General features: G+C 38.1%; 1 protein-coding gene across 15 annotated transcripts in view; it reads right to left on the reverse strand.

Moving 5' to 3' along the window:
- Positions 1-14,834, reverse strand: part of MYCBP2 (MYC binding protein 2) — a 420,373-nt gene that overhangs the window by 294,765 nt on the left and 110,774 nt on the right. For 14 of the 15 annotated variants that reach the window (XM_048852718.2, XM_075129126.1, XM_048852737.2 and 11 more), the window contains exons 17-19: positions 13,653-13,754; positions 2,919-3,026; positions 955-1,074 (exon numbers count right to left, since the gene is read on the reverse strand). In XM_048852718.2, coding sequence (XP_048708675.1) covers positions 955-1,074; positions 2,919-3,026; positions 13,653-13,754 — 330 coding nt within the window. The remainder of the gene's footprint in view (positions 1-954; positions 1,075-2,918; positions 3,027-13,652; positions 13,755-14,834) is intronic. The other variant, XM_048852688.2, reaches the window with a different exon arrangement.

Genomic DNA, 14,834 nt, shown 5'->3' on the forward strand with positions numbered 1-14,834 from the left:
AATCAATTATAATGCTGGATTATAATTTGTTCCAATGGCACTCCAAATTACACTTAATCCAAAAACTCACTAAAATTATTATAACAATAAATATTGCCTTGTGGTCAAATTCTGAACCTACTCTGTTTGGAATTGAGGGCCCATGGACGCATAGCAGATGCAGTTCCACCACACAGAGGTTAAGAATTTATGTGGGCCACATGGGATACCCATCCCCTGCACAGTTCAGAATTCTGCACCTAGCACAGCTCAGAGTGGCAACTGGCAGGAAGAGTGGAGTGCAGTAGCACTAGAGCATGGTTTCTTAACCACTGTATGGTTTCTTAACCCTCCTTCAGTGGTGAAGAGGACCGAAGTTGCCTGCAGATGTTAATCCAACCTAATCACTCCTTTGCACCCACACAGAGATGGCTAATCAAGATATCCAATAGAATGCTGAAGACTGGAATTACAGTAGAACCTCAGAGTTATGAATACCAGAGTTACGAACTGACCAGTCAACCACTCACCTCATTTGGAACAGAAGTACACAATCAGGCGGCAGCAGCAGAGATGGAAAAAAAATACAGTACAGTACTGTATTAAATATAAACTACTAAAAATAATAAATAAATAAATAAAGGGAAAGCAGCATTTTTCTTCTGCATAGTAAAGTTCCAAATCTGTATGAAGTCAATGTTCAGTTGTAAACTTTTGAAAGAACAACCATAACGTTTTGTTCAGAGTTACGGACAATTTAAGAATTACGAACAACCTCCATTCCCGGGGTATTCATAACTCTGAGGTTCTACTGTACCCCCAAAATACCAATGATTTGAAACTTACTTGGGTAAGGATTAACACCACCTTTCCTTAAAGGAGGCAGTTCATGGTAGTTATATGAGTGGAAGGGCACATGATCACATAATTTTTTTCAACAAGTGCACACATTAGATAAAAGCTGTAGCTTTGTACCTGAATGGTGAAACCCACAACTGACTTGTACTGCCCGGAGTTCACAGTCAAAATGGACAGCTCCTGGAGGATAGGTTGTGATTTTGCTGGCATCCTTCTCACCCCTTTCTCCACTTCCATCTACAAACATATAATTCATAGTTATATTCCGATTCTTTTCAAGAAGCAAATTTAAGAATAATGAACAATGAGCAAGGGTGGGAAACGAAAACGTATGAATAAGGTAACAGCAAGAACAACCTGCAGTACAGCAGATTAAAGAGGTCAAAATGCATATACTGGTAATAAAGCAGATTTTGAGATATGATACACTGAAATTCTATTTGCAAACAGAATCTGCTAATGGACACGGTTCTGAACTGGGAAAAAACTAGTTAATAACTTCTGCAGAATGAACAAGTTAATTTAACTCAGCAAAACAGGAACTAATATAATGTATGGGTGTTAAATACACAGACTTGTTGCATGAAAATTGAACTGTACCTCCACTTCTTTAAGAAAACTACAACAGTCGCGCATATAGTGCTGTCAATTTACAAATAAATTAGCCATTCCACTATCTACTCCTTTTTATACAAACACAATGGTGTGTATGTGTGTGAGAGAGATTTTTTACGAGTTTGAGTTGGCCATGTTACTTCTGTTTTACAAAACTATAAATGCATTTCATCCCAAACAAGTGCTAGTAAACCCTTTGTCACAAAACCCATTGAAATTTGTTTAAGATACATTTTTCAGAATCTATTTTAGAGGGTTTTTTTTAAAAAAATTAGCACTACTGCTTTCCATGTAAAGACAGGTTGCACTAGGTACCATGTACAGACTTAGAGATGACAAAATAAATAAAATATCTTTGTAAACTTCTGGAAATTAACTAAAATACCTTTTCTATAAATTAGGGTGTCATTTTAGAATACTGTAAAACAGACTGGCAATGAAGTTATATTTGCAATAGAAATGAGGGAAGGAGCTTGCATAATACATGCAGGAAGCTAGCAAAACAGAAGACCAGCCAGCAAGCTCCTGGTCATTACACCAGCTGGTGAAGTGAAGAAAGCTGGTTGAGAAAGCTCCATGGAAAGAGTGAGAGTATAGTTACTATCCTTTAATTTGCCAGTCTTGCCACTGTTGCTGGCCACAATGGCACCAGAGCATCCTGCTGCTGCTACTACTACAAAAGGTCAGTAAACACTTGTAGATACTGTTTTGCCATGAAGACCTTAAAAAGCCACAGAACTTTGTTTGACAGGAACTAGTATCGAAAAGAAAGACAAAATTCACAAAGTGAGCGAGGAAATTGCCCCATCCATTTTAGGATTACAATGACCACTGCTTTATTACCAAAAGTTGATGGAAACCAACTACTTGCAGCAAGCTTTGAAAGCATACGTGTCAATACGTTTGACATAAGTCTTCTGTTATCCAAATGTAATTTTTTACTGAGTAATTAACATTTGTAAACCAGAAGTATCAAAAAAGGCTTACTTATAGATGGTAAACCTACAGAAAATCAAAGAAGCCTTGAATTAATGAATCTGCAATATAAACAATATTTTAGCAACTGCAACAGATACGCATTGTACAAGATCATAAAATTAAGACAAGTAAATGAAATTACAATGCATATTCCAGACTTGAATTACCTGTCCCAATGAAAAAATTAGAAAGTTGTATAAATTTCTTTAGTTTTATTTAAACAAATTAGAAAAGACACAGAAAAATAAAATGACATACTTTATCAAAGAAAAAAGAAAAAACAAAGATGATGTAGGGTGTCAAACATACATACTTTTAAATTAAACAAACATATAAAATGTGTTTTTCTCCTCAGGTTACAGAAGATTAACAAGAAAAGAGCAGAATAATTTTTGTGCATTTCTCTGAAAACAAAGATTCAGTGGATGGAAGAAATGACTCGGAGGATGGGCATATGTCCCTCCTAGTCAATAAGGAAGACCAAATACCTTTGTGCTTGTCCCGCTTATGCTTTAGCTGTGCTGGATGGGGTCTGATTCTGGCTAGAGCCTGCTCTCGATGATTCATAAAAATAGGACCAGGAAATACAAGGGGGCCTGAGGAGAAACATTTTGCACATGCATAGGAAAGCTCACAAAATGGAAACAGTGTGTTCAAACAAAAAATAATTCAAATTAGAAGTGTGAAAAAATGATTCTAATTCTACATTGCTCTTGTGCTTTACAAGGTCAAAAATAAGTTAATTTGATAATTCTTGAAGACAAGACCAAAATGTTATTCAAAGATGCAGTAATTTTCTCACATAAGATACAGATTTTTACCTTGATTTAGAAACATGGAACCTTACTAAAGCCCATAGGACTACACGAGTTGTAAGCTGGAGAAGAATTTGGCCCTAAATAGTTAACATTCTGTCTTACAGCTAAAGAAATTGTATATACCATACATTGTAGGCTATTCTATTATACTGCAAAGTATTCATTTGGCACAAAATATTAAAATATCACCATATCAACACTAAAACAGAGAAAATTATATGGTTGGTCACATTTCCTAAATCTGAAATTCAGAAATAATGTCCATCAAATTATCAACTACCTAGAGACATTCTTTGAGGGGAAGCTGTTATATAAAACTATGCACTTTGGTGGTTTATTATATTGACATATTTACAACGGAATGCTTCAAATCTAAAATTATTTTTTAAACTTTTCTTGTAAAGGACATAATTTGGAGAACACATTTACACTTGAATATATTTTATTTTATTATTTTAAAGATCCCAGGACTACAATTTTTGTTGAGATACTCTCTCCAAAAATGTGATAAGATATATTAAAATGTCTTGTAGCTGCATTACATAAAACTTTTAAAATAATTCTGTATGAAATTTCGCTTGTATATCACGTGTTATTTTCCACCAAGCGAAATTTCATACAGAATTATTTGTAACCAGAGACATTCAAATGTAGGGCCTCATCCTTCTCCCACTGAAATCAATGAGTTTTATCATTGACCTCAAAAGAGAAGTCAGAATCTGTGTTTACAGTCCACTACCCATATCCCTTCCCTCCTTTGAGCTTCTTGAACAGAGCATAATCTCATTGACCTGAATACTATTTCATTCACTCTTTCATGCGTGCAAATATTCATAAGTTCCATTGTGTACATCTGAATTCTCTTTCCTCCACTCAACTAAACCAGCCCTCATCAAGAATACTAATCAACTCTTCCTGACAATCTCCAGGCTTCTATTACAGCCTAGCCCCTGACAATCTGTCTTATCTGTATCAAGGTCATTTGCACCTTTTTGTATCAGTTCTCTCCTCAGATTTCAGAACCCCTGAACACTTAACTCTCCTGCTATTTCTCCCAACCTCTACCTTTTGTCACACTTTGGTAGTTTTTCATGATCATCCTAATCCATTCATCTCACTATGTTGGTGTAGCAGAGAAGATTGCCTCTTCCTCTTCTATCACAATCTATACCCATTGTCATAGCTTTAACTAACATCTCTACCCCAGTGACTCAGATATTATTCTCCACTGGACTTTCTCCCTTTCTGTTCAGTCTATTTCCCATATCCTGGATGTCTTGCCATATGCTCAAACTCAATATATCAAAAACTTAACACTTCTGTATCCCCAAATCTCTCTTGCATCTAAAACTCTCCCTGTCCCAACACTCAATTCTGGTAATATTTTTCACTCTTCTCCCTTTCTTCTCATACAGCTATCATTACATCAGGTTTTATCTTCACAACATCATCACAAATCTAACAGTCCAGAGGGAGTAGTAGCCAGGGAAGAGGAAACTGGGAAAAGGAACATGAGGGGAGCAGGGTGGGCAAATTGGGTCTAGCAGGGCGAAGAGACTAGAAATGGGGAGGGAGGAGAAGGAGGATTTTATATTTGTATTAGAGGTTATAATGATTGACGGTTATAATAATGTATTCTGTATTAAATGTATTAATGTATGATTTGATTTCATCCTGACAGCCACCCTTTTTTATTTCAAGGCAGGAATAGACCAGAATAGTCCTTATGGCTGATTATGGTCACCTTTTGTTTTAGGATAAGATTTCAAAAAAAGAAAAAAAAAAAAAGGCAGCAATCATCATTCTGGGTGTATTAGCAGGATTGTAATTCTTCCACTCTTCTCGCACTGATTAAGCCTCAACTGGAGTATTATGTCCAGTTCTGGGCGCCACATTTCAGGAAAGAGGTGGAGAAATTGGAGAAAGTCCAGACAAGAGCAACAAAAATAATTAAAGGTCTAGAATACTTGACCTATGAGGGAAGATTGGAAAAACTGGTTTGTTTAGTCTGGAGAAGAGAAGACAGAAGGGACATCATAACAGTTTTCAAGTACATAAAAGGTTGTTACAAGGAGGAGGGAGAAAAATTGTTCTTTTTAACTTCTGAGGATAAAACAAGAAGCAATGGGCTTAAATTGCAGCAAGAATGGGTTAGGTTGAACATTACAAAAAGCTTCCTGTCAAGGTGGCTAATCACTGGAATAAATTGCCCAAGGAGGTTAGGAAATCTCCATCATTGAAGGTTTTTAAAAGCAGGTTAGACAATAACCTCTCAGGGATAGACTAGATAATACTTAGTCCTGCCATGAGTGCAGGTGGTTGGACTAAATGACCTCTGGAGGGCACTTCCAGTCCTACAAATTTATGATTGTATGATTATGTATTCCTAACATGGTTTGAATAGTGTGGAGTAATAAGGCTTGTGGCCACACACTGAACAATGAGGATAAAATTAAATATCAAATAGCTGCTCAATGAGTGAGCACCGATATTCTGTTCACTGTATGAAGAGGTCCTGTAGAAAGAAATTAGTATGTGATCATGTAACTAAAGACTATACCATAATGTGTACACACAAGGGGTCCAAATTAAGGTTGCCCAAGCATTTCCTAAGTTAATCATGCCCTCAAGACATTCTTTTAATATAATTTAGTACATGTAATGTATACATATACAAGTACACATAGTCTGTAATATACATTAAAACACGTCAGACACTACCCTCATTGGGGATAGAGTCTACGGCAAATCAGACATTTTAAAATGTAACTGAATTATCTAAAAGTTGGGGTTTTATTTATTTTCACATTTGAAAAATTCACATAATTCAAGTGGAATTTCATCTAACTTTAAAATTTGCTTTTGGCTCAATGGCATGCATGTGCAATTTCAACAAATAAACTTCTTGTAAAATTGAAGCATCTATAAGCAGAAGCATGCAATAAAGTTCCTCCAAAACCACAAGAGTATCTATACTACTGTGATATATATTAAAGAGTGGATTCCAGTGTTTCAGAGTTTTTCATAAGATATCACTATATATTAACAGGTTTGTTTTATACTGGTTAGTTTGTGAGAGGTTTCTGTTTGAATTCACATGGACTAGGTAAAGGGAGTGAAATGTCAAGGAAATATATTTGCTTTAAGTAAACATCAGAGTGAAGAGGCAAAGAACTCAGTTTTGTCTTGATCTATCAAAATTTACCAAAAGTAAATTATGTAACAGTTAGGTGGGTTTGGTTTGGTTTGTAAATACAAGATCCTTCACATACTATGAAAAAAAGTGCAATACTAGATACTGGAAACACATAATATACTATGAAAAAAGTACAACAGTAGATCCTGGAATCACCAAGATAATGCATTTAACTTATGTAACTATAAAGTTAACTTCATCAAATGTTTAATGAAAAAGTAACACTTTGAATAACATATTTTGCTGGAAATTAAGATGGTTATTCAGTGACATGTAATAAGCAGTACTATTGGTAACTTTATTTCAAGGAAAGGTCAACAAAGTGAAATCTTGGATAAATGTTAAATAGATTTAAATAATTTAACCTGTAATAATCCAGCTGCAATTACCGTGTGATTTTTTTCTTCAAAAATACACATTTTTATTGTGGTATTACTACCATTTAAAAAGCTGAAGTATTAGCCATATTAAAAATAGTTTTTAAAAGTTCAGCAGTAAGTGGTTAAGTATGTTACTTGATTACATATTAGAAAACCATTAGCCATCCATTGTTTTATGCAGTGTTGTAGCCGTGCTGGCCTCAAGATATTAGAGAGACAAAGCAGGTGAGGTAAGGTCTTTTCTTGTACGAACTTCTGATGGTGTAAGAGACAAGCTTTCAAGCTTACACAGAGCTCTTCTTCAGGACCTGGAGAAGAACTCTATGTAATCTTGAAAGCTTTCTCTTACACCAGCAGAAGCTAGTCCTATAAAAGATATTACTTCATCCACCCGGTCTCTCTAACTAACTACCTGGCACAGACAGTGCCAGATTATGCTGTCTCAATGTCCAGGAGCTTTGGCTAAAAGTGTGATGCAACCAATTTCCAGATTTTTTTTGGTCTCACTTTAGGACAGTTACCACTAAGATTACAGACTTCTTTTAATATGGGAAGAAAACAAGCACACCAAGGTCTAAATCACCAATTTTATATCACAGTGAGGGTAATCTAAGGGTTCCTGCATCAAACTGAGAATGCTATGAACTAAACTAAAAAGTAAATGAGGAGCATTTACTCTTACCATATCTTATAACACACTGAATTCTATAAATTTAATTCCTTTTTAGGAATGGTAAATTTAAATAAGCCTCTTCTCTCACGCTTTTGAGTAATAATAGAAGAATCTTTGAGCGGAAAAGAGACTGGCTGAAAATCCTAGGCTTCTTTTAAGTAATAAATATTACAACACCACCAAACATGAACTTAAAAAAAAATCAGTGGAACAATTGTGAAAGTAAAATAATCTAAGGCACCTCAATCTCAACGGTGTCCTGCTGCACCACAAAACAGGAGGCAGAATATCTGACTGCTTCATTGCCTGCTTTCCTGACAGAACGTGTCCATCCCAAGAAGAGCAGGATAAGAATTTAAGACTGGCTCTGCCTGAGACTACAGAATATCTAGAGAAGGATGACTCCCATCCCCAACATGGCCAACCAAGGCAAGCCAGGAGAAGAGAAGTGAGAAATTAACCACCATTCATAGCTCCTTGATTCTCTGCATTAACCTACTACTTCAAGGCTAGTGCAATCTAGAGATTGCACTAATTTGCTCCAGCCAGCTGCAGTCACCAAAGGCCCATACACCACTCGGGGATAGTCCAAACTCAACATGCTCTATCCAATTGTCACTTCCCTGCTCCTGAGACAGCCTTTGAACCATGAACAAGCAGGAGACAACTGTTTCTGCCAGGCCAGAGTGGTCACCAAGAGACTTGTGGGTGATTTAACTTTTTTTTTTTTTTAAACTGCTACTTGAGCTGAATAGCTCAAATATCTGCCCCCAAATTATGGATCGTGACCACCTGAGTTATTTTGAAACAACACATTTGGACCTCAGGCTGAAAGCTTGAGCACGACAAATCTACCATGACTGACAGCCACTAACACATCATAGTAAGAAACCAACAGACCATCATGACAAACTGATATTTTAATCATGTAGCTGAAATGAAAATATACAGCCACACCACAATATATATACACACACAGTCCAGTAAACTTTCAATTTACTGGCTCTCCCCAATTAGATAACTAGCAGTATATTGCAGCTAGTCCCTGAATGTTTAAGCTTCAGTTCTGGTAAGCTGTAAAGCTCTTTAATGCTGAAACTGAACTCCTGCAAAGCTTATAAACTATGTGGGAACTCTGAGGCCTTGTCTACACTACAGGGAAAAGTCAATCTAAGTTACACAATTTGAGTTACATGAATAGCGTAACTCAAGTCAATGTAGCTTAGATCTACTTACTGCGGGGTACACACTATGCTATGTTGATGGGAGATGCTCTCCTGTTGACTCCCCTTACTCTTCTTGATTCGGTGGAGTACAGGAGTTGACGGGAGACTGATGTCGACTGCGGTCGATTTAGTGGCTCTTCACTATACCTGCTAAATCGACTGCAGATGCATCGATCACCACGCATCAATCCCTCAGTAAGTATAGACAAGCCCTGAGTTTCAGTCACGCAGAGCTCAGCAGGTCTAACCTGAAGTCTAAGGATGCCAGATGATAAACTAAATTATCTGAATTTCTTGACTGACAGCAATCAAAATATACAAACACAGAAAACACCCTCCACTAAACACATACAAATTTATAAATGTATATATGAACATATCTGTATACACAATTATATAGATTTCGTATATATACACACACAACATACACTTTTTAAAAATATATAAAATGTGTCCATTCCCAAGGTATTCGGGATGGATGTACTAATTGCTCTATGACAAAACATTTTAAAATTACAAGAGTCGAAGAAAATCAAAACAAAACTAAAAAGACTTCACCTACATTTTTATCCATTTACAGCAATTTCCCAACCCTCAGACAGCAGCTTGTTCAAATGGTGGGCCGGGCCGTGTCCCATGCCCTTAAGGTCAAACATGGGCTCTGTTACACCTACAAGAAAAGTGAGTTCCCCAGAACTGTTGACTCATGCAGTTAAATTGGCCTCAATCAATGAAAGAGGCAGTTAAGACCTAAACCATTGAGAGCCCTGTAGACCAAAGTAAACACCCTTAATTGCAGACAGAAGAAAATAAAAAGCTAGTACAATTTACTAACCGGTATAATGTTCTCTGAAGCGAATATCCACAATCCAGCAGAAAGCTGTATTCCAAGATAGATTCAGCTTCCAGGAGACCTTTAAGAGTAGCTCTCATCCAATCAGAGTTAGCATGGATGGTCTACTTGAGCCAGGCATCCCACCCCTAGCTCCAACTACAGATGCAGATTAGAACCTTGTGGTACCCCACAAGAGAAATCCCTCTACGGTGGACTAAGGATTACATAAAGCAATCCTCTGGGACCTCCCACTGAAACGTGTAATTCTATCTACTCCAGCTATCATCCACAGAGGTGTCAACAACATTTCATGGTCAAAATATATGAAGGGCAGCTGACAGATCTAAGGAAATTAGCATGGATACTTGGACCACTGTCCATCACTAAGGAGATACAACCTGGACTGTGGGACTGCTGAGCCCTCCAAACCTACCAACCTGTGCTGCTGCTGTCAAGCTACAAGCCTCTGACAGGCACTGCACTTACACAGCCATCCAGAGGCTGGAACACACCCAACCGATTACATGAATGATCTCCCAGCCACTCATGAACCATCAATGGAGAGGCTTCAGCCAATTCTCCCCAGTCTTGCACCACAGAACTGTACCATCTTGCACGGATCAGAAGACTGGCCAGTATAAGCACATTACCAAGTTTGCCACTTCTTCAGAGGAAAATGGACATACACCAGCCTTTGTAACCTGAGCTGAGATTCTCTTGGCACTTCAACCACAAACACACTGTTTTAGGTAAAATATAAAACAGATTTATTAACTACAGAAAAGTAGATTTTAAGTGATTACAAGTAGCAGGCACAGAGATCAAAGTTAGTTACCTAAGAAACAAAAATAGAAACAGAGCCTAAATTGTAACTCGAACAGACAAAGCAAAATTTGAACCAAGCAGCGTCTCTCCCTAACAGATGGTACAAGCAGGTTACATTCCTCAGTACACAGACTGGAGCACTTTCGAAGCTGGGACCAAACTTCCCCAGTTCAAAGTTTTTTTTCTTGCAAATGTTCTTCCAGCTGTTACAAAGATCATTGCTGGGACCTGGGCTAGCCCGCCCCCAGGGCATACATCACTTCTCCAAGAAGCCTCCGGGATAGTACATTGCATGTGGATGTGCCGTTAACGACCGTCTGGCCAGTGATGGCTACTCCTTTGTTGTAACTGAACAGCTGGCCATGGGCATTCCCAACCTCACAACATATTTTATTAACTCATATAGTAATACTTCACATACGATAAACATTAATATCCTGTTAGATTGTGTGTACCAACAGCTCAAAATCTTTAAAAATCACAAGACATTCTTCGTATAAAACATATCATAATTATACGAGAGTGGTGAATATGGAGGTTCCAGGGTGCTACTTTGAGGTACAGAGTGTCACAAGATGATTAAACAGTCAGTCAGTCTTAACAGAGCATCCACAGAGTCCTGTGCGATTAAATAATGCTTGGTGAATGTGTGGGAAGATAGGCAGGTCGCTGCTTTACAAATGTCCGTGATTGGTACATTGGTCAGGAAGGCTACTGAGGTGGAAAGTGATCTCGTGGAGTGCGTTCTAGTCCCCGGAGGCATTTGCAAATCATGCTGACAATAACAAAGGTTAATACAACTGGAAATCCATTTCACAGCCTTTGTTTAGATATGGCTGATCCTTTTGATCTTTCAGCAATAGAACGAAATCATCTTGCTGTCTTTCTGAAAGGTTTGGTTCGTTCAAGATATAAGGCTTAGCACCTTTCTAACATCTAGCATGTGGAACACGGCCTCCCGTTTATTTCCATGTGGTTTAGGGAAGAACGATGGAAGATGAATAGGCTGATTCAGGTGGAATGAGGAAGGTATTTTAGATAGGAACTTTGGATGTGGTCTTAATGTAACTATTTTTGAAGATTGTACAGGGAAGTACACCATGAGAGCCCCTATTTCCCCCACTCTTCGAGTGGATGGGATGGTCACAAGAAAGGCTTTTTTCATAGATATGGGTATGTTATTTCATAGGTATGAACAAGCAGATTGCCATAGGCTCAAATGGGAAACCACTGAGGCATCGTAGCACTAGGCTGAGGTTCCAGGCTGGAGTGGGATCTCGTACTTCAGAAGTCCTCGGTGGTAATGGCAAATGGGTACCACATGCACATCTGGGGATGAGATGTGTACTGCAGCGACATTGGTACACAGCAGTGGAGACTTCAGTGCATCAGACATTAGTGTATTGGGAATCTAAATTCATTGGTACCATGGAAGTCATTTGCCTCGGTATCATGGGGACATTTGCATCAGTCCTGCTGTTGACGATGTCGTCGGTGCTGGGATTGCGCTGCATTCCACAGAGTGTCCAGCAGGCGGCACCACAGTGGACTTGTCAGTGCCGATGTACTCGGTGCGGGATGTCTAGCTGGTGCTGTCGGTACCATCTTTGAGACTCCAATATTTTCCTTACCCCTATTACCTGATGATGCCACCTTATCCAGTCCTGCCCTCTTGGGGTCCTTGAACTTACTGGTGACATTACCAAGAGGCCCCAGGGGTGTCACAGGTATTCAGTCTCATACCTGTCAGTGCCGAAGCTAATGATCTCTCTGGGACCCCCTTCTTTTTGGTGGCTCCTTTTTAGGTGAACTTGAAGCTTGCTTTTTACTGTCTTTTCACAGGGACTCTGTTATTTTCTCTTCAAAACTAGCAAGGAGGGCAGCATGGCTGATGTTGATGCTGACAGCAACCGTTGTCCAGGCAGGGTTCCAGGACCAGGATCTGAAGCTGAGCTCTCAATCGGTTTTAATTTCAGCTCACAGTTTTTCTGAGTCTGTGCCTTAAGTTTAAGGCAATACATACAGTTTTGGGGAATGCATGCCTCTTCCAGACAACGAATGCAAAGAGAGCGACCATTACTGACCCTGATGGCCTCCCAGCAATAGAGGCACTGTTTGAAATTGGTGGATCTGAGCATAACACCCTTTATAGGGATTATCTCCCTAAAGGGAAGATATGTAGAAACTACAACTCTAATCGAGGGGATAATGATAAATAATGGAGATTTTTTTTTGAATGAAGGAAAAAGAAGAACGGGAACAACTATAAATAACTAAAATCCTAACTGAAACACTGTCACTATGACAAATGAGAACAAAGACACTAAGAACTTGATAGAAAGGGCTCTGCTAGGGACTCCAACTCAGGACAAGGGCAGTTGAGAAGGAATTGAGATTAATTTGGCTGCACAGAACTATATAACTGCCAAACATGGTGCGCGAAGGGGGGAGTGCATGTGAGGCCCAAATGGGCACTACAGCTGAAAATCTCAAATCCTAGGTGCAGGAACACAGATACACCTAAGGTGGAGCACTCACAGAAACACAACTCGAAGAAGAACCACTTGTTCCCGCAATCTTATTCCCATTTTAGCACTTACACAAAGTGAACACATTCCGATGAGTAAGATTTTGGGAAGGAAATACTCGTACATCCCCTCACAATACCTTCATGACTCTCTTAGTTCATGCTGTATCAAATACCTATCTGAAAACATATGGACTGACAATGGGCCAGCTGTCTTATCCAACAGTTACCAGTAATATATGCACAACAAAGAACCCCATTCTTTCTTAAACCAAAGACTACAAATACTTTAGTATCCACCAATGTTGCACTGAACAGCACAGCTTAGGAGTTCTGACTCTGACCCTGTACATCTCAGGTGAAATCTCTGACGGTGCTAATCTTTTAATTGTCTAATTAAAGGCCTAGATCTAAATTCTCAATGGTTCTGTCTCCCATACCCACCATTATAGGCTTAATGGAAGCCAAATTCTCAAGCAACTGCACAGCAGTATTACTGAATCCTTGCAGGCCTTTTCTGTATTATAAAATTGCACTGGTATATTGATTTTTTTTAAAAAATCTATTAAGTTCAGTTAGTGCAAACCTCTACTGAATATACACTTAAACCTGATTTTTGTTTCATGTTTGACAGTTTTTAAATATAAAAAAAAGGCCTATTTCGCAAGGCCTAGTCCGTTTTTAGAAACGGTGTGCATTTATCTTTATTTTAGCCTCAATTCAGTAACAAATAATCTCTTACCTCTGCCTTCCTCCAATCTATGCCTCCTGTTTACACGCTGACGCTTTTCCTCTTGCCGTAGCTGAAGGTGCTCTTCAATATTAACCCCAGGAACAGGGACAGCTACATCAATTAATAAATAAAAAATACAAAATCTGTGTTTAAATAATATGATGAATGTGACAAAACCTAGTAATAGCCAAGAAAATGAAAGCTAAGGCTCAATAATTTATCCTTTATATAGCTATGCTGAGATGTTTAGGAATAAAGGAAGGAGGCAACATAACGATTTCAGAATGGACTGTCAGCCTCAATTTTGGATTTCTTTACTTTCATAAGTCTGTCACAATTTCAACGTTTAATAGTTTTCTGTACTTCCTATCTATCAGCTAAACACATTTTTAGAGTTTGTTAAAAAAAAGAGTTTGGTTGTTTTTACTTTTGCCCCAAATTTCCAGTAAACATAAGACAAGAGAACTTACAAGTTGACAAATTCTATTTAAAACAATACTGATCTATTTAAACTTTTCTTTAGGTACAGCATATATGATAGCAACATGAAAATGAATAACACTGTATTTCAATTAGCAGCTCATTTTAGAAATAGTTGCATTATTTTTATTAATTCAATTATTATGTATCAAGCTTGTATATCAACCTTGTTATTTTTGGCATGTTGATAAATTTAATACCAAGTTATAACACCTTGAAAATAGGGGGTTATAATGGAAAGATTAATACAAACCTAAGTGCAGGCATAGGACAACAGAGACACACTAATATTAAAATACCCATAAACTTATTTAAAGTATGATTCTACTCTGAAAAGCGACCATGAAAATGGCATCTTTTATCCAACTCTGATTGTATTCAGAGTTACAAATGCTTATTTAAGGGACAGAAAGAGGAAGTTACTTACCTGTAACTGGAGGTTCATTGAGATGCGTGTTCCCAATTTGGATTCCAAATGTGGGTGTGCTTGCACACCACACACCAGAGCCACAAGGTTTTCCTAGAAGTGTCCGTTAACCTGCACATGCATCATACTTCCCTTATGCTCACAGTCGAGGGTATAATAGGCTGTGCAGGTCGACACCTCTCCAGTATCCCTCTTACCTCTAAATAGTCCAATCCACAGCAGAGGGAATGGAGAGCAGGTATTGGAATCCAAATAGGAACTACACATCTCAAAAAAAATAAAAT

Source organism: Caretta caretta, chromosome 1 (assembly GCF_965140235.1).
Source record: "Caretta caretta isolate rCarCar2 chromosome 1, rCarCar1.hap1, whole genome shotgun sequence".
Lineage (NCBI taxonomy): Eukaryota > Metazoa > Chordata > Testudines > Cheloniidae > Caretta > Caretta caretta.